General features: G+C 46.6%; 1 protein-coding gene across 1 annotated transcript in view; it reads right to left on the reverse strand.

The window, feature by feature from the left end:
• The window catches only part of CRKL (CRK like proto-oncogene, adaptor protein), a 31,779-nt gene extending 4,678 nt beyond the window's left edge, over nucleotides 1–27,101 (reverse strand). Inside the window, exons 1-2 of the mRNA XM_060120925.1 lie at nucleotides 26,332–27,101; nucleotides 15,006–15,471 (exon numbers count right to left, since the gene is read on the reverse strand). Of these exons, the coding sequence (XP_059976908.1) occupies nucleotides 15,006–15,471; nucleotides 26,332–26,642 (777 nt within the window). The 5' untranslated portion in view covers nucleotides 26,643–27,101. The remainder of the gene's footprint in view (nucleotides 1–15,005; nucleotides 15,472–26,331) is intronic.

A 27,101-nucleotide genomic window follows, 5' to 3' on the forward strand; every position in this document is an offset into this window, starting at 1 on the left:
CCCTGCAGCAGCGTCTCCCAGCGGCCAGTCTCGGGGGAAGGAAGCCCAGCTCAGAGAACCTTTTCAAACCAACCTTCAGCTTTAGGGTGGTAGGAATCCTACCTACGGCCAGAGGACAGGCACCAGCCAGGGGCTGCTTTGCTCATCAAGGGAAGGCAGCAATTTTGACTTGGGTGTGGTTTTCAAATTGTCTGCAGACCCTGAGCTCTGAGGAGGTGCTTTAAACTCCAACAGATGTCAGACGGGACTTCAATCTTGTAAATGTGTATTTTATAAAAGTTATAATCAGAAGCAGTCAAGCGCGTTCCTGCCCCATTACTCCGTGCTGCCCTGCTGGCTGCTGCTCATGTGCTTTCCTTGGAACGAAGCTTCTGTCCCACGTGTCTGATGGAAGGCCCCCAAGAATAGCAAGGTAAAGGGCAAAACACACCTCTCACTGCACGCAACAAAGTACACTCAGAAGTGAGCTGGTTGAGGGGGGTTAACACAAGATGGTATCTACCATTCACGTTATTTCCAATGTTTTCTGCCCATTGTAAAAGTCGACCACCCCCCAACTGCCTTCTTAATTCTTGTAAATCTCAATTTACAAAACACCTTTATATTAAAAAACTTTTAATCTGACATCTATGGGGTTCCATGCAGTATTTCATTTTGGAAAAGGCATCTTCTGCTAAAGCTGCTGGGCTAGAGAGCTGACTGCTGGCCCGGAGTGACCAAGGGCCCCGGAGGCGCCCGGGGCTCCAGGCAGAGCCACACCTGCCCTTCCTGGCTCCCAGGCGTTCAGGTTACAGGGCCAGCTACTGCACTCTTAAAACCAAACTCCAGGCTCTAAGATGGCTCCTGGTCTACACGAGACGAGCCATTTGTATGGAAGCACCAGGACATCACTCGGCTCACGGGGGTGGGAGACGCGGTGCTTATTAGGTGACGCCGGTGCGAAACAGAGAACTGAACACTGCGCCCATGCCCACCCAGTCTGTCCAGGTTGTGATTTCATCCTGACTTGTGCACGAAATCGAAGGCTCAGGCTGGGGAAGAGCTGGGGACGGAGAAGGAAACACACCGCCAGCAGCTGCTGCGGGGGCCAGAGTTCGATTCAGCAGACGCTGCGCGTCAGCAGCTTGGCTGTGTGGCCGCCTTTTCAGAGGGTTCTTGCTGCAGGGCTCAGCCTTGATCCTCCACACACTCCACCCTCCTGTAAGGTAGGCTGGAGCAGGGGGGCCACGGCAGCACAGCCCAGCTGCACGAGGACCCCTTGGCTCCCCAGCCACTCTCTGCCCTAACGTCGCATCCCTGCCCTGAGGTCTCCCCCACACCCGGCACTGCTGACTTCATCAACCCACTTGCTCACCGGGATGCTCGAACCAGCACACCAACTGCTTAACTCCCCAAACCTACTGCGGTCACACTTACATGGACAACAGCGCTATTACCAAATGGAACCTCTTGCCTTGTGGAGACCGGCTTACTTGGGAGTACTTGCCAAAATGACAACGGAAGAGTGTTATCCCCTGAGGCTCCCTGGTTAGAACACAGTATAAATTCAGTTTAAATTTTAAAGAATAGGGGGGAGGGTCCCTAAGTTCCTAGTCTGAATTCTGACTCAAACGCCTCTTATTTAGGAAAACTACAAATTCAACTTTACTGTAAGACAGCTTGTAGAGTTAGTCCAGTGATTAAGAATTAGATTTTATATAATGACAAGTCGTAAGACAAAAATAAATGCACTATAGTATTCAGATTTTTGTAGCCAAGTACTAGATATGTATATGAGAAAAACAAGGCGTAAAAAGCTAACTACACGTATTTATAAATTAAATTATTATATTTATTTTCAAACTTATGTCATCACTCAACTTTAACACCTAAGTTGGTGGAACAATTAAAATTTGAAGGTTACCAACTTTAAGACTTGTATTAAAAATTAAGTTGTAAAATACTTCAGTGGAAAAAAAAATTACAACTGAAAAGACATGTTTTCTCTTGTTTTGCCTTAAAAGGAAATAAAAATTTTGGGGAAAGAATAAACTAATTTAATATAAGAGTTAAGTTTTAAAATGTCTTTAGTAGACTTCTAAAATACAGATTGTTTTAAGATTAGTGCTTAGAGTTCAAGTATTGCTCCCTTTCTCCAAGTAACAATGTTTTTATTCATAGGTGGCAGAAAGAGAAATGTCTTTCTTATTCATAACTAGGATATCACACCAACGATTCTGATAATTAAGAATAAATTCATATTCTTTGAAGTGTACCAAAGATTTAGCTCTGTAATTTGTATATTCTTTTCCTACCGTACAGAAGTCATAAAAGAGGAAAACCCTGATTATGACCACATTGCTATCTCTAGTGAAGATATTTGCCAGATCGGATCCAAGGAAAGCTCTACTGCAGATGGCACCTTGAGCTGCAGTGGAGACTATGCAGAAATCACAAAGCTGAAGATCAAAGGGAGCTGAAGTCAATGGGGATCTGCAGTCATGACTTGTGTCCAATCTGTCTTATTCCATTAAAAAAAATATTTAAGCACAAACTTAAGACATGAGATGAAACTCATTTAACACAAAAATTAAGATGGGGCCTATGTGAGCAGAGAGAATCCTCTGCAGGCAGGAGCTGCTGGGATACTACAAACCCAGGCCCTGCAGCCACCCCCACCCCTACCTCCCCCAGACCCTTGGCCTCCTCAAGTCTCCACTGCAGGAACCAGCTGTCTCGTGCCTGGAGCACAACAAGGCCACCAATGTGGGGAGCCTCACTGGCACATTCTCTCTCCAACATATGAGAGCATGTTCTTTCCTTATTTCCTTTTCAGCTAAGAAAATGATTACCTGTCTTTATTTTTTAAATAATGAAATAGGAAAGAAATGAAAATTCATGGATATAAAACTACTGACACCATTACAAAATGACTTACGGAAAATACAATATAATCAATGTACTGAAATAAGTATAAGAAAAGGCAAGGACATGAGACTTCCCTGGTGGCACAGTGGTTAAGAATCCACCTGCCAATGCAGGCGACACGGGTTCCAGTCCTGGTCCAGGAAGATCCCACATGCTGCAGAGCAACTAAGCCTGCGTGCCACAACTACTGAGCCTGCACTCTAGAGCCCACGAGCCACAACTACTGAAGCCGTGCGCCTAGAGCCTGTGCTCCGCAACAAGAGAAGCCACTGCAGTGAGAAGCCTGCGCACTGCAATGAAGAGTAGCCCCCTCACCACAACTAGAGAAAGCACGCGTGCAGCAAGGAAGACCTGATGCAGCCAAAAATAAATTAATTTAAAAATTTTCCAAAAAAAGCAAGAAAGAAAAGGCAAGGACAAATAAGAGGGTGTGTGAGTGCGTACCTGTAAAGAAGATGTGGTGAGCAAAGGGGAGAGGGACCAGGTGGACGCTGTGGTGCAAAGGGATGATGGCCTGAGGGTCCCTGGGCAGTCTGTAGGCAGGCCTGCACTCAGAGCCAGATCAGACTGACAATGATGTTTTTCTTTGTTTTTTTTTTTTTTTTGTGGTACGCGGGCCTCTCACTGTTGTGGCCTCTCCCGTTGCGGAGCACAGGCGCTGGACGCGCAGGCTCAGCGGCCATGGCTTACGGGCCCAACCGCTCCGCAGCATGTGGGATCTTCCCGGACCGGGGCACGAACCCGTGTCCCCTGCATCGGCAGGCGGACTCTCAACCACTGCGCCACCAGGGAAGCCCTGACAATGATGTTTTTTTAAAAAAAAAAGACTAAGGCCAGAATAGCTCAGACTAAAAAGAAACAAATATAATGCAGTTTTGGCTGATGGGTGCTGTTGGCAGATGTCAGGATCAACAGCTTCTCCCCAAGACTGAAGTTTTTGTTTGCTCCACTCATTTGACATCCTACAAAAAATATTTTGGGAATTCTGTCTTTTATCTATGCTTTTCTATCTTCACCTGGACTCTGGATGCCCAGAGTGCATATATTTTGCCTCAAGTTTGTAATCTTAGCCTGCCTTAGCTGATGTTTGATAAATGTGCAAGAAAAAATCTCACTTTCCTGAAAACCTGGCCCCAGCAGCCCTCTCCCACATCCTGGTTGAGCTTATTCCTCCAGTCCGGGGGCCAGGAACACGCTGAGACCTCTTGCTAATGTCCCCTCCTCCAGGTGCCCCCCCCAACTGCCTGGCTCTACCAGCCCAGCCACCTTCCATCCCCTGCCACCCTTGCCATTCAGCCCAGCTCCCAACCCTTCCTCTCCCCCAGCCTGGCCCCCACCTACCACCAAGAAACTCCTGGGGCCCAGGTAAATGGCCCCGGGCCAGTCCCCTCCCACTGATGCCGAGGCACCTGAAGCAGGAGACTTCACCTCCCTCTTGCTCTGCTGCCCCTCTGCCCCATGGGGGCTCCATTCTGCTCGCCCTCGTCCCCCACCCCCACACAGCACTCTCAGGAGGAGGAGGCTGGTCTCGCTCATTTCGCATTCCATGTCACAGGGCTCTTGTAAGCTTTCCAGGGAAGTCTGCAGAATCAGGGAAAAGAGAAAAAACGACAGGCTGCTGTCCGCACGTGCTAGAGACAGATGGCCAAGTAAGCAGCAAGGTTCTGAGGACAGAAGTGACAGGCACAAGGGCCTAAGGACAGTAGAAGACAGACCTTTTGAAAACATAAAGATAATTAGGTCACTGCTCTGCCTTTGAACCCCCGACACCATTTATTTGCACAAGAGCACCATCCAAACTCCTGTCTCCAAGTCTCTACCTCCTCTGGTCCCCAACTCTTCCTATCTCTGACCCTCACCCCAATCACAGTGGCTTCCTTTCAGTTTCTCAAACCTGCCAAGGTCTTGCCCAGAGATGGGCTGTATGACAGATACAGGGACGTGATGTACTGGAAGTGCGACCACACGACTGCACAGCGTAAGATGTTAAAAACCATGTTCCAGGCTACTGCCCAGCACCATCAAGCTTGTCCTAAGAAACCTTGGATCTCTGCTCTGCTTCCACAACTGAAGGAACATATATGCAACCCTGACCAAAGTCAAACACACCTTAAGGACAATCCCAGCTCCCATAAACAGCCTTATAAAGCTGCACACGCCGCCACTGAGAGCAGGAAGGGCTCTGGGCGGCCGCCACTGGAGATGGGCTGGATTCTGTACTGTGTACTCAGGACACACATGAAACTAAGATCTAAGATCTACAACAGCGGGAGGTAAGCAGTCTCTGCTTAAAGCAGGTTTAGGGTGGCACCATGCGGTGACTCACGCTATGACCTTTGGAATGGGGCAGGGCTGGACCGATGTCCTGGTTCTGCCACTTTTAGGGCTACATTACTGTGACAAACAGTTCAAGTTGTCCAAGTCTCCGTTTTCTTTTGACTTTGGAAGGTTCTTGCGATAATTAAAGGAAGTACTAAATGGAAGTGTTAACCACAACACCCAGCGAAGTAAACAGTAGCTGCTATTGGCGTAGAGATTCCTGAGTAGACCCAGTCCCCACCCCACGATCATGCCCCCGACCAGCTGTCCTCTGGCTGGTTCCGGGGAGAACTGGAACCAGCAATGGAGAAGCACTGTACACTAAAGTGGGTTTTCAACCCTGTCAGTAACAAGGGTCTTCTCAAAACCGACGGGGGATGGGAAGGATGCCTGTTAGAGAGAGGAGATGAGGGGAAGGCCTGGAGACTCGAAGTCTGATACGTCACTGTGAAGGGTCCCAAGCAACGAGGAAGACCACGGGAGGATGCAGAGAAAGGTGCCAGAACATCCCACCCGCACCTCTGCCAATTCACTCCTGACTCTGACGGTCTTCACAGGATACCTTCTGCTAATTCTGCCTAATCAGTTCAGTGAGATGTGCTGCACGTCGACTGCAGTTCCTACCCTCTTCACTGTGAGACAGACAATAAATAACCCACTGTCTAGACGTGGCAGACACTCAGCAAATGTCTGTTAGATGATAAAAACAGTGCAAAAAGCGAGTGGCTGAAAAGCAGTATTGAGTCCACGTTGCAGAGCACAGGAGCAAGGACGAGGCCTTCGCCTGAGGGACCCTGAGTAGCAGCGCGCGGCTGGGTGCAGCCCAGGAGGGTAGAAGGGCTGGGAGACTTCTGATGGCCACCTGACCATTAATGCCACACTCTGGCCTTGCAGGAGTCCTCACATGTCAAAACACAGCCCGTCACTCCTCGTGCTGTTTTCTACCTTAGTTGAAGGCCCCCTTCCACGGGTCCGAGCCCCAGAACACCACACATGGGACGGGTCTGGCTGTGGACTGGCTTCTTCCATGGCTTGACCACACAGCCCCTCGGGTCTAGGGCCCAGCATGGTTGGGAGCTCTCAGTGCTGGTCCGGTGTCCTTCCTTGGGCTTCATGGTAGAAGGGCTGAGCCAAAAGCAGCACTCACTTTGGAAGGCAGATAAATCCTGAAGTGGCTGGGTACCAACTCAGCTCAAGGACCAATGTGAGCCTGGAAGGTGTGGCTAACCCAATCAACAGATCGAGAAGACATTCCTTATGTCCTTATGTCCTTTACTGTCACCCTGTGACAGTCCTCCTCATGATAAGAACTGCCAGCACACTGGGGAGGGTTTGCTTCAACTTTAAGATGGAGCACACACTAGCAGGCTCCGTTCTGTGTGAGGCTGACACGAGGGGTAGGAAGAGGGAGACGCCAAGAGGATACTTCCTGATGTGGCCATGGTCTCCTGGAGCCCTACCTGTCCCGAGTGTGAACAGGAGCTCTGGAAATTATTCTGCCGCCTGTCTTCTGGCACCTGATTCAAAGAGCAGTCCTCCTTGCAGGAGGCCCCAGCACTGGCTGCCACAGCAGCTTTCTGCTTCCCCAGTCAGGCGCCATAAAAACAAGATCAGGAGTGCAATGGGTTACACTGGAGTCAGAAGTCCTAACTTCGGTGACAGGAATGGGTCTCAGATATTAAAGATCCTCAAAGTATATGCAGAACTATATGTAAATACATTAATATATGTTGTTTTTCTGGAGAAAGAGTCCACAGCTTTCACCAGATTCTCAAAGGGGTCCGTAACCCAAAAAAGATAAAACAAAGCAAAAACCCACGTGCTACAATCACCAGGCAGCTTTCATCCTGCCGTTTGTGGCTTTCATTCGTTCACTCATTTAACGCATGCTGAACATCCATGTGCCAGGCCTGGAAGGACACAAGACAGAAAGAAGCAGACAGCCCACCCGCCCTCATGGAGCTGCCTGGGCCCTTTGCCTGCTCTAACACCGCCCCATGTGCTCTGGGCACCTGCACCTGAATCAAACCCTCCATGTCCATGTGCCCTGAGCAGCCATCAAGTGGCCTCATGTACCCTCACCTACAACCGGATGCTACTGACTGGTGCTTTTTTTTTAAAAAAATGAATTTATTTATTTATTTATTTTATTTTATTTTTGGCTGCGTTGGGTCTTGGTTGCTGTGTGCGAGCTTTCCTTAGTTGCAGTGAGCAGGGGCTACTCTTCGTTGTGGTGCACGGTCTTCTCATTGCAGTGGATTCTATTGTTGCGGAGCACGGGCTTCAGTAGTTGTGGCTCGTGGGCTCTAGAGTGCAGGCTTCGTTGCTCCGTGGCATGTGGGATCTTCCCAGACCAGGGCTCAAACCCGTGTCCCTTGCATTGGCAGGCGGATTCTTAACCACTGCGTCACAAGGGAAGCCCTACTGACTGGTTTTTAATATTGAAGACTCAGTCTCTTTAAAATTGCCATTATCCTTCAGGGTATTAACTTGGTTCAAGAGGGCTACTTACTGGTTAACACTTATGAAAACACAGGGGTTTTATATTAGGATGAGTCAGGGGTTAAAGGTATGCCGTGGTGCAAGAGAAGGTGGGCTATGGAAAGGAAGAAGTAAAACCATCTCCATTCACAGATGACCTGATCCTATATGTAGAAAGATTCCAGAAGAAAGCTATTAGAGCTAATAAAACTCAGCCAATTTGCAGGGTACAAGATCAACACACAGTATCAGTTGTGTTTCTATACACCAGCAGTGAGCAAATAAGAATGTAATTCCAGGGAACTCCCTGGTGGTCCAGTGGTTAAGACTCGGCGCTTTCACTGTTGTACCAGGTTCAATCCCTGTTGGGGAACTGAGATCCCGCAAGCTGCGCAGCGCAGTCAAAAAAAAAAAAAAGAATGCAATTCCATTTACGATAGCATCTAAAAGAATAAAGTAACGGAATAAATTTAACCAAGGTGATAGACTTGTACACCAAAAATTACAAAACACTGCTAAAAGAAATTAAAGAAGACTTAAATAAATGGAAAGACATCCAGTGTTCGTGGATAGGAAGATAATATTTTCAAGATGTCAACACTACCCAAAGTCATCTACAAATTCAACACAATTTCTATCAAAATTCTAACAGCTTTTTTTCCCCCCCAGAAATGGAAAGGCTGATCCTCAAATTCATATAGAACTGCAAGGCATGCTGAACAGCCAAAACAATCTTGAAAGAGAAGAACAAAGTTGGAGGACTCATATTTCCTGACTTCAAACCCACTACACAAAGCTATGGAAATCAAAACAGTGTGGTCTTGGCACACAGACAGACATATGGATCGATGGAATAGAATTGAGAGTTCATAAATAAACTCATACATCTCTGGCCAACTGATTATTATTATTTTTTGCCACATCTTGTGGCTTGTGGGATCTTACTTCTCTGACCAGGGATGGAATCCATGACCCCTGCAATGGAAGCGCAAAGTCCTAACCACTGGACCACCAGGGAATTCCCTGGCCAACTGATTTTTGAAAAGGGTGCCAAGTCCATTCAATGGGGAAAGAACAATTTCTTCAACAAATGGTACTGGTACGACTGGATTTTCTACCTGCAAAGAAAGAATTTGGACGCCCATGTCAATCCATATACAAAAATTAACTCAAAATGGATACACGACCTGAATGTAAAAGCTAAAACCATAAAACTCTTAGAAGAAAACATGGGGGTAAATCTTCATGACCCTGAATTTGGCAATGGATTCTTAGATATGACATCAAAAGCACAAGCAGCAAAAGATAAAATAGATAAGATGGACTTCATCAAAATCAACAACGTGCATTAAAGTACACTGACAAGAAAGTACAAAGACAACCTACAGAACTGGAAAAAAGTATTTAAAAATCATACCTCTGATAAGAGTTTAATATCCAAAATATATGAAAAACTCCTAAAACTCAACAACAAAAACCAAACAACACAATTTAAAAATGGGCAAAAATAAAATAAAATAAAAATGGGCAAAGCTCTTGAACATTTTCCTAAAGAAGATATAAAAATGGCCAAGAGGCACAGGAAAAGACACTTAACATAATTAGTAATTACAGAAGTGCAAATCAAAACCACAAGATGCCACTTTATAGCCAGTAGGATGGCTATAAATTTTAAAAAGAAGGAAAATAACAGGTGTTGATGAGGATGTGGAGAACTGTGGATTGCTTGTGGGATTGTAAAATGGTGCAGCCACTGTGGAAACAGTTTAGTTGGCCTCAAAAGTTAAAGAGCTACCCAGCAATTCCACTGTTAGGCATATACCCTAGAGAACTGAAAACAGGTATTCAAACAAAAACATGTACATAAATGTTCGTAACACTATCCTCAATAACCAAAAGGTAGAAATAACGCTAATGACCATTACCTAATAAATGGATAAACAAAATGTGGTCTCTATCCATACAATGGAATTTTACTTGGCTATAAAAAGAATGAAGATACTTGCTATAACATGGATGAACCTTAAAACATTATGCTCTGTGAAATAAGCCCAATCCAAAGGACAAATATTTTATGATTCCATTTATTATATGAAGTATCTAGAATAGGCAAATTCATACAGATAGAAGGTAGACTAGAGGTTACCAGGGCCTCAGGAGGAGAGGGTAGGGAGTTACTGCTTAATGGTTATAGTTTGGGGTGAGGAAAAAGTTTTGGAAACAGTGCTGATAACTGCACAACACTGTGAATGCAATTAATGCCACTGAATTGAACACTTAAAAAGGGCAAATCCTATTATGCACATTTCATCACAATTTTTAAAAAATGAATAATTTAACATGCCAAAGACCACTGAGTTGTACACTTTAAATGGGTAAATTGTATGATATGTGAATTTTATCTCAATAAAGCTGTTTAAAGAAAGACTGCGTGGTCTGAGTCCTAGCTCTACCACATACCAACTATGAGACTGTCAACAAATTAAACAAACCTCAAGTTCTAAGTGCATAAAATGGGGCAGCTATGAGGATCAACCAAAATATTCTCTGTGAAGCCCTAGCTGATGGTTCTCCTTACACAGTAGCTATTACCACGTATGGAAAACTGAGGTTAGCTTAATGACCAGGCTGGGACTGGCCTTGTCTGAACCACACTAGGGCCCCAATTTCACAGTACTCTCACTCAATTTACATAGTAAGAAAGAGGAACAAAACCCTTTTAAGAATATTCTCTAATTCACAATCCAATGAGAATATGATATGCTAGAAAAAAAAATGTTACCTTAGGTACAGAATTCCTAAAACTGGATGCTGTTAAGGACAAGTGACACGTCAACGACAGAAGGATGGAGAAGGAGCCCGGCAGCCCTGATGAAAATCCTTAAGAAGGTGGGTGTGAGCTTGTGGGCATCTCTGACAAGCCTTGGTGAGGAGGGGAACCGCTGAGACAGAGCAGCCCCCTCACGCTGGGAGGCTATGCCTCTGACCCTTACAGACCTCCACATGCAGATCCGACATCACTGTGGGCATAGAGTTCCAGCCACAGGAACTCACAGCTGATCCCGGAGAGCAGAAAAGCACAATCAGCACTGAGGAAACCTAGATTTGCCTTGTAGATAACTTCCTCTCAGTAAGTAGAAGCAGCAATGAAGAAACTGCTAACGCGAACACTTAATTCTAACCAATGAAGCAAAACCAATTTGTGGAAGCAGAAATCTGGGAATTCTAGGCCAGTCAGTGAAGGAAGAAGTACCATGGGTCTTAGGAAGGTCAATTCAAAAGATTGAGAGCAGATGCAACTCAATGTCTAGGGGTTTTCAAAATGGGGAGTAGACAACCCAAGAAATGTAAACACCACAATCGCAGATGACCCCAATGGGAGTGAAGAGCAGGTTTCTTGAGCATGCTGGTGAGCTCACAGAAAAAATATGCACCACAGATGAAAGGATGGCCTCATGCTGATAAGGACAGATATCCACGTGCTGACCAAACACACTGGCAAACAGGACCAGTCCAGTGCTGCTCATCTGCCACAGAGAATTACATCACAGAACACTTGCAGGCTTATGAAGGGTCAAGTCTCTTGGTTTTTGTTCTAACAGGGATAATGGCAAATTCTATGAAACACAAAAGGTGAGCTTGAGATCAAACCTGGACAAAATTCTGGATGCAATTAGCAGACAGATGGTTTATGAGCATTTAGAATGGGAAATAGGGTCTCTGGAAGGCAGCATGGGCTCAGTCAGGAAACAAGTCACACCAGACCAGCCTCACTGTCCTTTTTTAGATATCAGACATGGATCAGGAGAGGCTGCAGAGAAGGATCTGGATCGTGCATTTATGAAATGTGCAGATAACATGAAACCGAGGGGGTGATCAACATGTTACATGATGTAATCAGGATTTTAAAAGACCAGAAGCATACAGGTGGGTAAGACCGAAAAAACCAAAACCAACAAACAAAAACCTCAAGAGGGACAACTGCAGGGGTCCACACTGAGCGAGGCTGGTACAGGACAGGGATGAGGCGGCTGGTTTCTCCCTGGTGGGAGTAGAGACCATGTCATGAGACTGTGTCCCAGGCTCCACAAAGACGGGCCCTCTGCGTTGCTCCCCGCTGCACTCCCCACTCCTACAGCCACATCCAGGCACTCAGGAAACCTCTGCTGAAGAAGGGAATGTTTGTGGAGGTGTCCATGGTGAGGGTGAGGTAGGAGCTGAGGCATCAGGAAGACAGAGCTAAGGACCACCCCACTTGCCCTCCTTGACTCTCTCGACCCATCCCCACTCCCTCCACACCTCACCTGCAGCCCCTACCCCACTTCACCACTGTTCCCTTAGCCCACACCACGGGGCACTGCTCTGTGAGGCTCCATTCAGACTCCTGGCTGTGCGTGTCCAGAGCTAAGTACAACTCTGAAGGTGCTAACAAATTTCTGCCCTTTTCTAGTCAGGAAAGTATACTGGAATATGAGTATGGGAGACTGATATTATTATAGGGAGACTCAAGCATTTGCTCTAAATTACTTAAAAGTTAATCAATAAAAAGGTAAACTGCCCACCTGCAAACTTCAAAACCTCTAACAGTTGTGAGAAACCAGCGATTTCATGCCTCAATGAAGGCCACAAGAAAACTGTTCACCTCCTCAGCTTTGCTCCCTGCTGATATGGTCACAGCTCGCGTCCAAGCTTTTGTCTTTTGCCCAACACACCCAACACTCTCAATGACCTTCAGCTACACAGTGGTGTTCTCTTGTTCCTGCAAGTTCTTCCTTCTGCCAGGAATGCCTCCCCCCACTTCACCCAGCTAACTTCTAGTCATCCTTCAAAACTCAGTTCAAGGGTCACCTCCTGCAGGAAGCCTTCCCAGACCAACACCCACCCACATTCCCATCTCCTACCTCCATCTCTGCTCCCACCTATTCTGTGTTATCAGATCACTTACCACACTGCTGGTTTCTGCCTCTAGTCTTTCATTAGGTGGCAAGCTCTTTGGTGGCAGGACCCTACAAGGCACCCCTCACAGGTTGGATGCATGAATGGATGATTAACAAACAAACATCAACTCTCAGAGCCAGGGTGCCTTTTAGGCTTAGAGAATTTGAGAAACGTGCCCAAGATCACACCAGGAACAGCTGGGACTCGAATGCGGGCCGCTGTGTCAGAAGACACAACTTGGACTGCAGGTTATTTTGTAATGACCACAGCACCCTTGCTCCAAACATTCTCTTCTGCCAACGATCTACCTTTGGAAAGGCCTTCGCCACTTCCCACCACCTGAGAACACCCCTGCTTCCCAGGAGCCCTTCCAGCCCTGCTCCACCAAGGGCACGGGAGGCTCCCCTTTCAAACCAAATCCCAAGGATAAACTCGTTTCCTAAAAAGAGGTAAGCAAGAGAGCAAAGTGTCTAAACAAAGACCTCTCTTAAAATATCTCTTCGCGTGCAGGAATGTTCTTTCAAAACTCAAGTTTTATGAAAAAACCTTGTGAACTAACTCAGGAAGTAAAGTTCACCTGAACCATCCTCACTTTGTAACACCATCTCAAGGGGAATAACGAAGCTTCAATTACTGGCACATTTTCTCCTACTTGTCTCACCTTTCTTATTTTAATTTTAATACTTTTCCTGGTAACCTAATTGCAACAGTCCCAAGAGGGGACTGTTTTTAACAAGATCCGACAGGCATCAGTTTTAGAAGATAACATAATTCACAGACATACTTATTTATGGCATAACTGAAAGTCTCATTTAAACACACAGCACAGGAAATACCATGAAGTGGAATTTGGCAAAGGTCTATTTCTTGGGTCCACTAACACTCTAATTACCTAAGGCAGCCTTTCACGAGGCTGACACGGCTGGGCTGGTGTCACGAGGAGGCTCAGGTGTGGAGACCTGTCTCTGGGGCCTGAGGCTAGAAGAGCAGTGTTAACAATGAGAAGATGGGTTATCTTCAAATATGCTTCACGAACCAGGCTCCTTCTCCTCACCCCGGCCTCCCTAAGGCACCCACCTATGTATCTACTCCCCAAGCTCTGAGTGATCCCCTCTACAACCCCCTGTGCACACTCCAAAGAACACACATGGGAGACGGGTTTCTAAAGTGCACATCTTAGAGCCAGAAGTCAACACACAGGCGTCCTAAAGGGAGTGAGGCTTTAAATCCTGGCTCAGGTAAGAACCCACTTCCTGACTTCCTTTACGGGGCTTGGAATTCTGACTGGGAGCCTGGACCCCCAGGATCTCACCCTGGTGTGCCAACCGTCAGCTGCATAACACAACTCTAAATCCTAGCTCCCTACTCCCATGAGGAGACCAGAGATGTGGAAGTGCTCCCAGAGCCTGAAACCACTAAGCAAACTGGAAGGTATTTAGAGCCCAGAACACCCCAAGTTATTTTAGGGTGCTGAGGTGTGTACCGTGCAGGGGCAGGTCTGTGTGGGGATGAGAAGGCCAGCAGGCCTACTCAGCCAGGCCTCCATCTGTGGAGGGAGCCTCTCTGGTTCCCTTCCTGTTCTTCCACTGTGAAGTATAAAAGCACCAGGTCCTCCCCAGCCCCGGTCCCCGCCTCAGATGCTCTTTCCTTAGAGCCAACATGAGAGGGAGAAGTAACCTCAGACTCTGAACCAAACTTCCAGGTGTAGTTCACTTGGGTATTACTCTTGGTCCAAATAAACCTGAGGATAACCAGTGAAAAAAAACACACAAAAATCACAGCTCCCTTTGAATCTGAGGGCAGGCTGCTCTGAAGCAACAGGCCCCATGACTTCATCCTCCGGCCATGCACCTGGGCTGCCTCCCAGCTCTGCCCTACTGTGACCTCGGGGTGAACACACACAGAACAAGCAATAACTTAATCTCAGTTTCTCTAACACACATGTGATGTAATGATACTAAGAAAGAGTATAAAACCGTACTCATAATGATACTTACATTGCAATGTGTGATTCACAAACCATTTTCACAAGTTATCAATAAATGAAAGAGCTGAGGAACTGTGGTACCAAATCCCATATTCTAATACAATAATATTTAGGGCCCACCTCACTTATGTGATTTATATAAATTTATACATCAGTAAAAAAATAACACACAAAAATATATGGGACCATTCTTCTAAAAATATGCATTTTTAGGGAATTCCCTGGCAGTCCAGTGGTTAGGACTCCGTGCTTCCACTGCCTAGGGCACGGGTTCAATTCCTGGTCGGGGAACTGAGATCCCCGCAAGCCATGGCCAAAGAGAACAAAAACTGAGTGTCAAAAGACCCAAAGAACCAGTCTTAGTAGATTTTACCTCTAATGCCAGGGCGGTCTTGTCATAAGCACAGGGCACTCTTTTCTGAATTGCTTTTGCAAAGACAGGTCCATTCTGTGTGGATGGCAAAGGGCTGACCGCTGCCCCAGGAGTGCTGGAAACTGCAGGCAGAGGAGCCGTGGTCTGAGGCTGAGCATACGCGTGAGCAGGTTCTGGGATCCCGTAACTGTTGGAATTCCTATTCCCATGCTTTCCGTGTGGCGAGGACCTCACAAGCTTTTCCACGTAAGGGACGGGAATCATCCCCACCCGGCCATCCTTGTTCCGGGCACTCCACCACTGTTCTTCCGGCTTCTCTATTATCACCAGGATCTCACCCTTTTTAAAGGGCAGGTCTTCGGCATCATTCCCAGGAAAATCATAGAGAGTTCGTACATATTCCAGATTTTCTTCTGCTGTAGGCAGGCTGGGTGCTGATACAGATCCCATTGGTGGGCTCGGATACCTTGAGAGAGAGAGAAAATTAAGAGAAAAATCTTACTCTATACCAGTGTTTGTCAAACTTTTAAAATAAACCAATTAACTCAATAACAAATTATTTCCCTCTCCATATTCTCAGTCATTAAGAAGGTCCTGTCACACTGTTTTACCCTCTGTAGTTTGTAATGCAATCGAAGTTAACATCCTGAATATTAACATTAGATGCATAGCACCCCTCCCACATATCTCTGTTTCATAGGAAGCTTTTGTTTACACAAACAGATACCTGGTCTGAATTTTTAAAATTATTTTTAAATCCTCAGTAAGTTCAGCTGCCTCCTTCCTTAGGCCCATCACAACCACCACATACTCTTCCTTCTGGTCCTAATCTAGGGTGTGCACCCTGCACACTTCCCCGGGCACCCAGAGAGATGACAAAGGCCTCTGTGCCCCTCAAAATATAAAAACCAGAAAAGGGAGTATATACCTGCATTATAATTTTTAAAAAAACACCCATACTGCATCTTGTACGGGAATCATCATCTGAGCCTCAAAATGAAAACGTGAAAATTTTCACGGAAAAGCTCAGACGCAAGAGCTCTCACCTAAGCATCACACCCCTGGCCACCAGCTCTCAGAGCCCCCCTGTGAGTCTGCCCCGCAAACCCGGAACCACCTAGAGGCGGTTAGAAAAGCACTGTCCCGGGCTTCCCTGGTGGCACAGTGGTTAAGAATCCGCCTGCCAATGCAGGAGACACAGGTTCGAGCCCTGGTCCAGGAAGATTCCACGTGCGGTGGAGCAACTAAGCCCATGCGCCACAGCTACTGAGCCTGCACGTCTAGAGCTCGTGCTCCGCGAAGCCACCGCAATGAGAAGCCTGTGCACTGCAATGAAGAGTAGCCCCTGCTCTCTGCAACTAGAGAAAGTCCATGTGCACAGCAACAAAGACCCAACACAGCCAAAAATAAATAAATAAATAAATAAATTTTCTTTTAAAAAGGAAAGAAAAGCACTGTCTCCCTTCTCTTTAGCAACACCCCATCTGGAATGCCCCCTTCTGCAAGAGAAGTACAGAGGTCTCTCTTCACCTAAGAAGTGTTCTGGAAAGTTGCGAATACATGAAGTTTTGGGAAAACCTATTTTGCTGTTAGCATTTCCTCCCCTTAACTTTTTTGAAGCACATAATCTACACCAGAGTAACTTCACCCAGAGTCTCCACCTCTTTAGGGGGTGACGCCTGTAGAGTCATCACCAAGGCTGGTTCTGGAGCAGCCCGAGGGAGAATGCTGGGATAGGGCCTATGCCTGCCTAACCACTGACTACAGTTGTTCTGTCTTCCAGTAGATCATGGCCATTCCCTCTTTTTCCCCCAATTAATGACCTAAAAAGTTGTTTCACATAACAACATGATCTCCTAAGTTGAAGCACTTTAATTAAAAAAAAAAAGTTTCTTTTTAAAAAAGTGTTACCATGTTACAACGTTCAGCAAAATAAAGGAAAACAAAAGAGAAAAAAATCCCACAGTTCCTGCCCCAAGGTAGCTACAGTTCTCCTTCCCTCCTCCCTCCCTCCCTCCCATCCGCCCACTTTGCGGCTTGCTTTCTTTTTTTTAAAACATCTTTATTGGAGTATAAATGCTTTACAATGTTGTGTTATTTTCTGCTTTATAACAAAGTGAATCAGTTATACATATACATATGTTCCCATATCTCTTCCCTCTTGCGTCTCCCTCCCTCCCACCCTCCCTATCCCACCCCTCTAGGTAGTCACAAACCACCGAGCTGATCTCCCTGTGCTATGCGGCTGCTTCCCACTAGCTATCTATTTTACGTTTGGTAGTGTATATATGTCCATGCCACTCTCTCACTTTGTCACAGCTTACCCTTCCCCCTCCCCATATCCTCAAGTCCATGCTCTAGTAGGTCTGTGTCTTTATTCCCGTCTTACCCCTAGGTACTTCATGACCCTTTTTTTTCCCTTAGATTCCATATATATATGTATTAGCATACAGTATTTGTTTCATTCTCTTTCTGACTTACTTCACTCTGTATGACAGATTCTAGGTCCATCCACCTCACTACAAATAACTCAATTTCGTTTCTTTTTATGGCTGAGTAATATTCCATTGTATATATGTGCCACATCTTCTTTATCCATTCATCTGTTGATGGACAGTTAGGTTGCTTCCATGTACGGCTTTCTTTCTTAAGAGTCCCACGTACAGGACTTCCCTGGTGGGGCAGTGGTTAAGAATCTGCCTGCCAATGCAGGGGACACGGGTTCGAGCCTTGGTCTGGGAAGATGCCACATGCCACAAAGCAACTAAGCCCGTGAACCACAACTACTGAGCCCGTGTGCCACAACTACTGAAGTCTACGCCTAGAGCCTGTGCTCTGCAACAAGAGAAGCCACCGCAATGAGAACTCCGCTTGCCGCAACTAGAGAAAGCCCACGCGCAGCAACGAAGACCCAATGCAGCCAAAAATAAATAAATAAATTTATTTTTTTTTAAAAAAGAGTCCCATGTATGCATGCCAGGGGCAGTTTTTCTGCGTTTCCCCACTATACTGCTCTTGCTTCATTCGGTAAGCCTGCTGCAAACAAGCATCCCTGTGTTTCTGAAGGGTTCTTCTTTCTCTGTTACCATCTTCACATACTCTTTTGAATTTAATTTCCCTGCACTGTATTGCTTGTAAAGCCTAGATTCCTGGATTAAAGAACAGGAACGTTTTCACGGCCCTTGGTACATTTTGCCACACTACTCTCCAAAAGTCTGTCTTTATAATTTGGCAAAACTTACATCTTTTTAATGTAAATGACCAGCTTCACAGTAGTCAGGATACCTTGGTGGTTGGAAGAGTGATTTAAAACCTCAAAGGCCTTATTACTTATTAACAACCTGACAACAAAGGGGCAGACTGCTTACTATCAGTGTATCTAAAAAAGAGTGAGCAGGAACAGCAAAACAAAGAAAAGGCTGACACTTATACCTCCATTGAGGACTGCCTGCAGTCTTGGCAGACAGTAAATTATTGAATCCCCACAGCAATCCTGGGAGGTACGATGCCTTCCACTTGGATTTGCACAAAGCAGTGTCCTCACTCACAGCCTCTCAGCTCGTCAGCCGCAGGGACAACCCGTGGGTCTCTCAGGTGTCTGAGAATTAACGCTGTGCGTGAAACATCCACAACAGTTCCTGACTGGCACTAAGCACCCCATCAGCTCCTCACCCCCCACCCCTGAACCTAATTCAAGGGCCACGGAGATTCTGTGAGAGTTTGGGTCACACTAAACAAAACTCAGATACTTCACCAAGAGCACACTTGGTTCCACTGCAGACGCCTTCAAGGGTTATTTTACTGTTTATACAGTTAAAAGTTAAAAGCAGTTCCACAGACCGTGAGAACACTAGTACAGCTTCAGTAGGGATTAACACTAATGACATCCATTTACCCAGGTACCCACTGGCCTTATTATGTACTAAGAACTTGGGGGACAAACAATGAATTAAAACCAAGTTCCTGCTCTCCAAAGACTGCAAACTTAGTAGCGACAGAGGCTGGAAGGCAAATGAGAGCACCAAGTGTCATTCATGTGTCCCACAGAAGCTGACGGGGTCAAGTTCTGCTAAGGGTCAGAACAGGCAAGGGGATGGTGCAGAAAAAGCCAAAGACTAGCCCCCTTTAAAGCTGAAAGATTTCGTGGAAGACAGGCTTACGCATTCTGATTCTACATCAGAAGACTTAAGAGCCCCAAAGGTTCAAACGCCCCCTTCCCAGCTTCCCCACAGCTCGCGGGGCTGGCTGGTTCCCACAAGCAAGGCCAGAAGCAGGCTGGCCGGCACACATTTGAGGCTTGCTGGCTACATATGGCCTTTGTCAGATAGTCTTCTTTTCATATAACCCTTAAAAAAGTAATGACCATTCTCGGCTCCAGTACACTATACAAAAACTATCTGTGAGTCTGGCCAAGGGATCCACAAACTATGGCCTGCAGGCCACCGGCCCACCAGTTGGTTTTACAAATAAGGTTTGAGTAGAACCCAGCCAGGCCCATGCGCTCATGGGCTGTCTGTGGCTGCTTCCGCAGTATGAGGGCAGAGCTGAGTGGCTGGGATGGGGACAACAGGGCCCACAAAGCTTAAAGTGCTGAACAGCTAGCCCTTCACCGTGAGTTCGCTGAGGCCTGGTCTAGATAGCCGAGGCGGAGCTGGGGAGGGTGCTCATGCAGACCTGACAAGAGGGAGGACAGCTTACACTTTTTCCACCACTTCACTGCTACAGTGACCTGGAGCTCCTTTCCTGATTCGACACACGCACAGACATCCCTAAATATGACAGGAAATCAACCTCCCAGCCACACCCCTGACAAATTCAAAGCCCTCCACTTCCCATTTTCTCAAACTCGTGTATTCATCAAAATCCCCTGCAAATTACACATTAGTCCCACTGCAGAGATGAAAGCATGATGATGCCAGGTCAGAAATACTTAACATATTAGAACCCACTGCCCAAAGAAATAGGAAACATAAAACTGGAACAACTCATTGTTTCTCAATTGTTTCGCAATTTGTTCCTTCATCAGGACTGTAAATAGCATTCAACACACACACAGTTTCCCAAGCCCATCAAGCACACCAGACCCATGCTTCTTCTTCTCCCTCTCCTTCTCCCTCTCTCGACAGCTCTGGAAGAGAAGCCGCTCCTCATCGAATGACAATGAATCTCCCTCCTCCTTTGGTTAAAAGCATTCTCAGCTGCATGTATAAATCACAGATAAAACATTTTATTTAAACTTCAGCTTTAATGCCTTCTATGCTTACAATCACCTTATTCCTGTTAAGGAAGCAATACAATCAACTTCTAGCAGGAGAGAGTTTCAAAGGTCCTGTTCTAGTTTTGTTTTTTGTTTTTTGTTTTTGCAGTATGCGGGTCTCTCACTGTTGCAGCCTCTCCCGCTGCGGAGCGCCGGACGCACAGGCTCAGCGGTCATGGCCCACAGGCCCAGCCGCTCCGCGGCACGTGGGATCTTCCCGGACTGGGGCACGAACCCATGTCCCCTGCATCGGCAGGCAGGCTCTCAACCACTGCACCACCAGGGAAGCCCCCTGTTCTAGTTTTTAAAGGGGGTAACATGGATATGGAAGATTTTCCTTATTATATACATGTACACACATACTCTTGTGTATGTATGAAAGATTTCACAATAAAAAGTTGGAAAACAAAACAGATGGTAAAAGAATCAATTCCAAGAAGACTGGCTAAGTACCCGTCTGCTCAAAGTGCTTCCAGCGCTTCTTATCCCTCGGTGGCCCTGAGCATGGAGGACTCTCCCTCCATCCCTGGCTTCGCACCTTCACCAATGGCTCTCAGTCTTCGGTGGTGCCTGCCTCTGCACCTGCCTCTGCACCTCCATCCACAGCTTCTCTGCCTCTGCTCATTCTGCGGATTCCACCAAAGCTTAGACCCAAATCTGTATATTTGGCCCCCAATCCTCTTCTCGTTAACAAACCCATCGGATTGCTGAACCCCGCCTGGCTTCCCTGTTGAAAACCATCGACCCCCTCCCCCCATCCCTCCTCTCCATTCTCTCAGAGGCACCATTCAATCATCCCTGATGCCACAGCTCTCCACTCACCTACAGGCAACTGCCCAGCGATGGCTGTCATCGGCTTCCACCTTATATTCCCAACACAAGAGATCTCAGTTCAGCTTCTCACAATCCCTTCCCCTGTAACAGCCCTTGATTAACCCCACACTCCAGACTCTCACCACCCCGCCCACACCAGTTTCTAAAAAATAAAACTGACCATGACAGTTCTCTTCTTAAAAACTTTAGAGGGCTCCCACTGCTAAACTCATGTACAAAGCACAGAGGCCCTTCACAGTTCAGCATTCTTAACTTCCTAGCTCGCGGCCCCTCACTCACATGAACCACACCTGTGCCTTTCCCAGCACCTCTTCTACCTCATACACTTGTTCTCATCCTTCAAGAACCAGTTCATGTGAAGTCAGAAAGAGAAAAACAAATACCGTATGCTAACACATATATATGAATCTAAAAAAAAAAAAAGGTTCTAATGAACCTAGGGGCAGAACAGGAATAAAGATGCAGATGTACAGAATGGACTTGAGGACATGGTGAGGGTCAAGGGTAAGCTGGGACGAAGTGAGAGAGTAGCACTGACATATATACACTACCAAATGTAGAATAGCTAGTGGGAAGCAGCCACATAGCACTGGGAGATCAGCTTGGTGCTTTGTGACCACCTAGAGTGTTGGGATAGGGAAGGAAGGAGGGAGACACAAGAGGGAGGGGATATGGGGATATATGTATACATATAGCTGATTAACTCTGTTACACAGCAGAAACTAACACAACATTGTAAAGCAATTATACTCCAATAAAGATTACAAAAAAAAAGAATCAGTTCATAGAGCACCTTCCCTTTCAGGCCCTGCCTGACCCTTTAGTTGACCATCCTTGCTTTTAAGCTCCCATGATATTCTATTTTCATTTGTTCAGTATACTGAGCTTCTCAAAAGCTAGGGCCATGGTTTACTTCCATTATATGACTTGAGTCTAGCATTGGGCTTTGGGATACAGTAGGCCTCAATATATTGAAATTCCTGCTAAAATTAAAATGCCCAAGACACAGGGAAGCATTTCCCCTAAGCCTGGGTTAAATCTGTTCCACAGACAAGGAAATCCCGTGTGCCACCAGATTTGCTGTCCAAGCCTCTTCGCCTCACCACCGCAGAGCTCACACTCGGCTGTCGTTCCCCACCAGTTGCACATGCCTGATGGTCCCACCTTACTCCTTGTGACCTTAACTCCGACTCCAGGATAATCACCACTGCCCCCTTTCACTTATCAGAAAGAACTAAAATATTTTAGCCTGAAGGAACCTTAGAACCTAGTTCAACTGTTCAGATCAAGAACAGAAATCTTAGATAAAAAGTTCTCTGAATTTGAGTCTTAAACAAGAGAAAGGTCACAAAGCAAATGGCTATCAGCACTTTACTTGCCATGGGAACACAATTCTCACCTGGGCGAGACTCCATTCCCAGCGTAATGACGTTTATGGATCCCATCTAAATTGAACTTAGGTGATTTAAACTATTGGTAAGAAGAAACTCAAAGGTTTATCCACAGTGTCCAATTCTATGCTAATCAAAATCATTGTTAATCCTTCTCCCCTACTCCTAATTACAAAAGTCCAAAAGTTCCCTTAAATATTCAGACAGGGGCCATGGGGGGAGGCATGGCCATGCTACCTGCGGTACCCTCCGGTCCCCCACGGTGTAGCCTCTGTGGCACACGTTGTGAGGGTCCCCTCGGGATGCTCAGGTTAGGCGGCGCATCCTTTCTCCGCCCTCCCACAGCTACTGTCTGTATCAGATGACATGAATTTGGCCTTTTAAATAAAGTCTCAGTAACCAGGAAGCTCCTCAAGAGCATGACAGGGACTGCTGAGTCAATGTTAGTTCCATATTACCAGCACATGCAATGAGCAATGTCTGCTGAGTAAAAAACAGGGTTTTCTCTATGGGTCAACTTGCCTCAGTTTTTCAACTTTTACTTCTCATGATTTTTCTCCCAGCCGTCATATAGCTACATAAGCTAGAACTGGAAAATTTTATAAGCAAAGCAAGCTACGCAAAACACACTTTCAATTTTCTAAACCGTAGGAAAATGTATTTCACAGCTAAACTAAATCCACTCAGAAACCTGAAACACTCTGTTGTTAAACTGGAAGTAGCCTCTATTAAAACAGAAACAACCAGTAGCGCCTACCTGAATACTAATTATAATCTAATAAACGGAATCTTAAAAGTGTTTATACTCAAATAAAATGGAGGTGAAAACCACAAGTTTTCTGTTTATCAAATGATTTTTAATATAAAAATTACATCCATATGCAGAAAAAGAATCCTTTAGGGTCATTCAAAAATCAAAAGCCACTGATATACCTTTTGTGTTTAAATTTAAAATCTAAGACAGAGATGAATACCACAGACAAACTCAAAAGACAATAAGATAACCCAGAGAACAGACAGCTACAAATATACCAAGTCATCTTTGTCTCTTCTTTTCTCTTCCCCATCATCCCCCCTCCCACCAGCAACTTATTTTCAAACCACAGCCATCACTCAGTCTACATAATGTCTCTATGATGGACGGATGCGCGACTCATCAGTCACCATCGTTCTGACCTGGATTGCAGTAACAGCCTCAGGTCACTTCCTGGCTTCAAACCCCTTCCATGGCACCCAATTTCCTGCCTTTGACCATTACCTGTCCAAACTCTTCTAGATCGGCATCTCAGAGCCACACTCACATCACATTGCTGTCTTTCCCAACCCAGAACTTTGCATAAGCTCTCCCCCTCCTCGCCCAAGCCTTGCTCCTCCTCCCTTCTTCAGTTTCACGCTTTCTCTTACCTCACCAGCTCAGGTAAGTCCCTTCTACTAGATCCTCTCAGCCTAGATTGATTTCCTTCATAGCATTCACAAATCTTGTAGTATTTTATTTTTCTACTTTTCTGTCTGTCTCCTCCACTAAAATCTAAGTTCCATGACAGAGAAAGCATGTCTGTCACCCCTCTTTCCCAGTACCTATCACTGGAACATAATTCTCCTGTAATATTTGAATAAAAATATAAAATTAAAAGTTAAGGAACATTCCAATAAAAAAGATCAGACTAGCACAAAACAAGCACCAGTCCTTAAATTCTGAGGAAGTCATACAGTTGTGACCTTTCACTAAGCAAAACAGACCCCCCAAAAGAACAATTAGCCAAGGGGCATGAAACTCTGGCTTCAGAAGCTCAGTTTTGAGGCCTAAAAAAGCTAAACCACTTTATTTATCCTGTCTGGGGTGTGAAAATGCATCGCCCTGATTTCTGCATTTGGCCAAGGCTTGCCTGGCGTAGTCTCCTACAGTAGGTAACACATCAACCAAATCCTCAGGAGAGGCAATCCAGATTTAGTGTGACAAAGTAAATCCAGCCAGGATCTGATTCAACCAGCACTGTGACAGCCCTTGGAGACAGCAGGGAAAAGGAAAAACTAAAGTACAGCAAAATGCCTGGGGCAGAGGGCACAGAGGAGAAACAATCAAGGCTGAACTCAAGGGGGTCAGGTAAAGGCCCCAGCACCACAGGGAGGATTTCCGCAGGTGAGGAACCGGTGGAGGGAGGTGCTCCACGGAGGGCCAGCAGTCGAACGAAGGCCCACAGGTGTGCATGGGCGTGCAGGGCTGGCTCCCGGGAAGGAGGATGAGAGGGGTGAGGGCAGGCACCACACTCAAAAAGTTACAAGGGCACCTGGGAAGACGCCCAAAGGGGAAGTTTGGGGTTGTTTCTGCGGGAAGCCGCTGCAGCACAATCCTTTTTCTCCACCCAGAAGGGGATCTAGTTATTCACTCACAGCTGCACTATAGTACCTGTCACCTCAAAGTGCACACACCTGGCACACAACATGGCATGCTAAATGCCTAAAATTAATGATATAATTCACCTCCACAAGCTAGGCAAGTAATTTACTTAAACGTATTTAATATCTCATTACTGTGGGTTCTAAGAGTCTCTCCAACCCCTTATATTGGAATTACATGTGCTGAAAGTTGACTCCAGTCACCAGTATCTTCCGGGACCTGGAGGTTTCACCAATCAGATTCTTTTTGGTGTCTAGGTCTTCGTTATACACTATCTGATTTATAATCACTTTCTCACCAGTTTTTAAAATCCATTTAGTTCTGCAGTTAACCTCAAAGTCATTCCACTGTCATGCTGTTCCTTCTCTATCTCTATTCCACAGAAGCAACGCTGAGGCGTCCAGTGGGTGCTCCTTAATTAATATAATACCTTTTAGTGTTTAGAGCTCAGAGTAGAATCCTGTCAGAGAATCTGTAAAGTCAGAAACATCTCATCCTGAAAAATCTGTCCTTTTTAAACAAATGTTTAAGAAATCAACTGGGCAGTGAAATACCTTTTACTTTTAAAATTCTAGGCAATCTCTTCAGCTCAAATTTGGCGTAATTTAAATAAAAGAAACCTCTAGCAAAATACTGATTAAGGCAAATAATCAAATGAAAAGAGGATGCCTAATGATTGGTGTCACTCTGGGTTAACTTTAAAATAGATACTAAGTCATTAAACTTAACACAAAAAGTACATCTGAAATTCAAGTAAGATAGAATTAAGATGAGTGTCATTCAAAAAATTCCCTTAGGAACATTCTAGCCTCATTCCTCCTTGGAATTTAACCAAATGGATTTCCAGTCTATGGACGGTCCAGCTTGGGGGGAAACTGTTAAAAAAAAAAAAAGTCTTCGTTGAAGCCAACGCACCTTCTTTTACAATTTTTGTAATTAATGTATTATAAAATAGATGCCTAGGTTATTTCAAACTTGGCACCAGGGTATCAATATATAGTTCTGATATTTCACAGTTAAAGGTATTTGTTTCTAAACGCTAAAGCATTTTCATCTGCCCAGTGTTCCAAAAGCTGCAGTCCAGGAGGTCTTAACCTGGAGTGCAAAAACCTTGAAAGGTGTGCAAACTCGTGTGTGCTTGCGGGGCGGGGGTGGAGGGTAAGCTAGCTTCAGAGTCTCAATCTGTGGCCCAAAAAAGGTTTCAAAAACAACAACAAAATTCTGCTTTAGCAGGGTAATTAAACCAAGAACGTAACGAAGGCAAAAAGCGTCCATTTTCAACTAGGTACCCGCAACTCAACACATTTAAGACGCACCCCTTCATCAACAATGACCCAGATCCTGACACTGCCTTCGGTTCGGAATACCCTCCGGAAAGTAACCCGGTTCCGAAAAGGGGGCCACGGGTCCAGCCCCGACCCCCGCCCGCACACGCCCTCCGCGCACCTGGGCGCCGGCTCGATGAGCGTGGTGGTGTCCAGGTAGTGGATCTTGTAGAACTCCAGCAGGGCCGGCAGGTGGTCGAACTCCTGGTCCCCGATCTTGAAGCGGCGGTTGGGCAGCGAGTTGATGATGTAGTGAGACACCCGCGAGTTCTCGGACACGGACAGTACGTAGTCCCCGGGGCAGGTGGACGAATCGCGGACCAGGAACACGCCGTGGCGCTGGCCCTGGAGCCGGGTCTGCGCCTCCTGGCGAGACACGGGCCCCATGTACCAGGCCGAGCGGTCCGAGGAGTCGAACCTGGCGGAGGACATGGCGGGCCGGGCGCTGGGCCGGGCTGGCCGGGGCTGCTCTGCCTGCGCTGGACGCTCCGCCCGAACCGTCTGCGGGCCGGGCCGGGCCTCTGGCTCACCGCGCGCCTACTGAGCCGAGCCGGCACCTTCCTCGCGGCCGCGGGCCCGCAGCATCCTCCGCACCGCCCGCCTGCTCCGGGGCCGCTCCACGGAACGAGCCGGCTCGGGGGTGCGGGCCCAGCCGGGTCGCGGCGGTGAAGCCAAGCGCGGCAGAGGCCACCCGGGACCCTCCGGTCACTCCTGGCCCGGCGCGCGCCGGCCCCGCGCCCCCGCCGCTCCGCACCGAGCCCCGAGGCCAAGCCAAGCACCGGACCCCCGGGAGCGCCGCGCCGCCAGATCCGCTTCGCCCAGCCAGCTCCCAAGAGCCACAGCAACAAAATGGCGGACGCGGGAGAAGCGGCCAGCCACCTCCCCCTCCGC

Source organism: Lagenorhynchus albirostris, chromosome 14 (assembly GCF_949774975.1).
Source record: "Lagenorhynchus albirostris chromosome 14, mLagAlb1.1, whole genome shotgun sequence".
In the NCBI taxonomy this organism is placed as follows: domain Eukaryota; kingdom Metazoa; phylum Chordata; class Mammalia; order Artiodactyla; family Delphinidae; genus Lagenorhynchus; species Lagenorhynchus albirostris.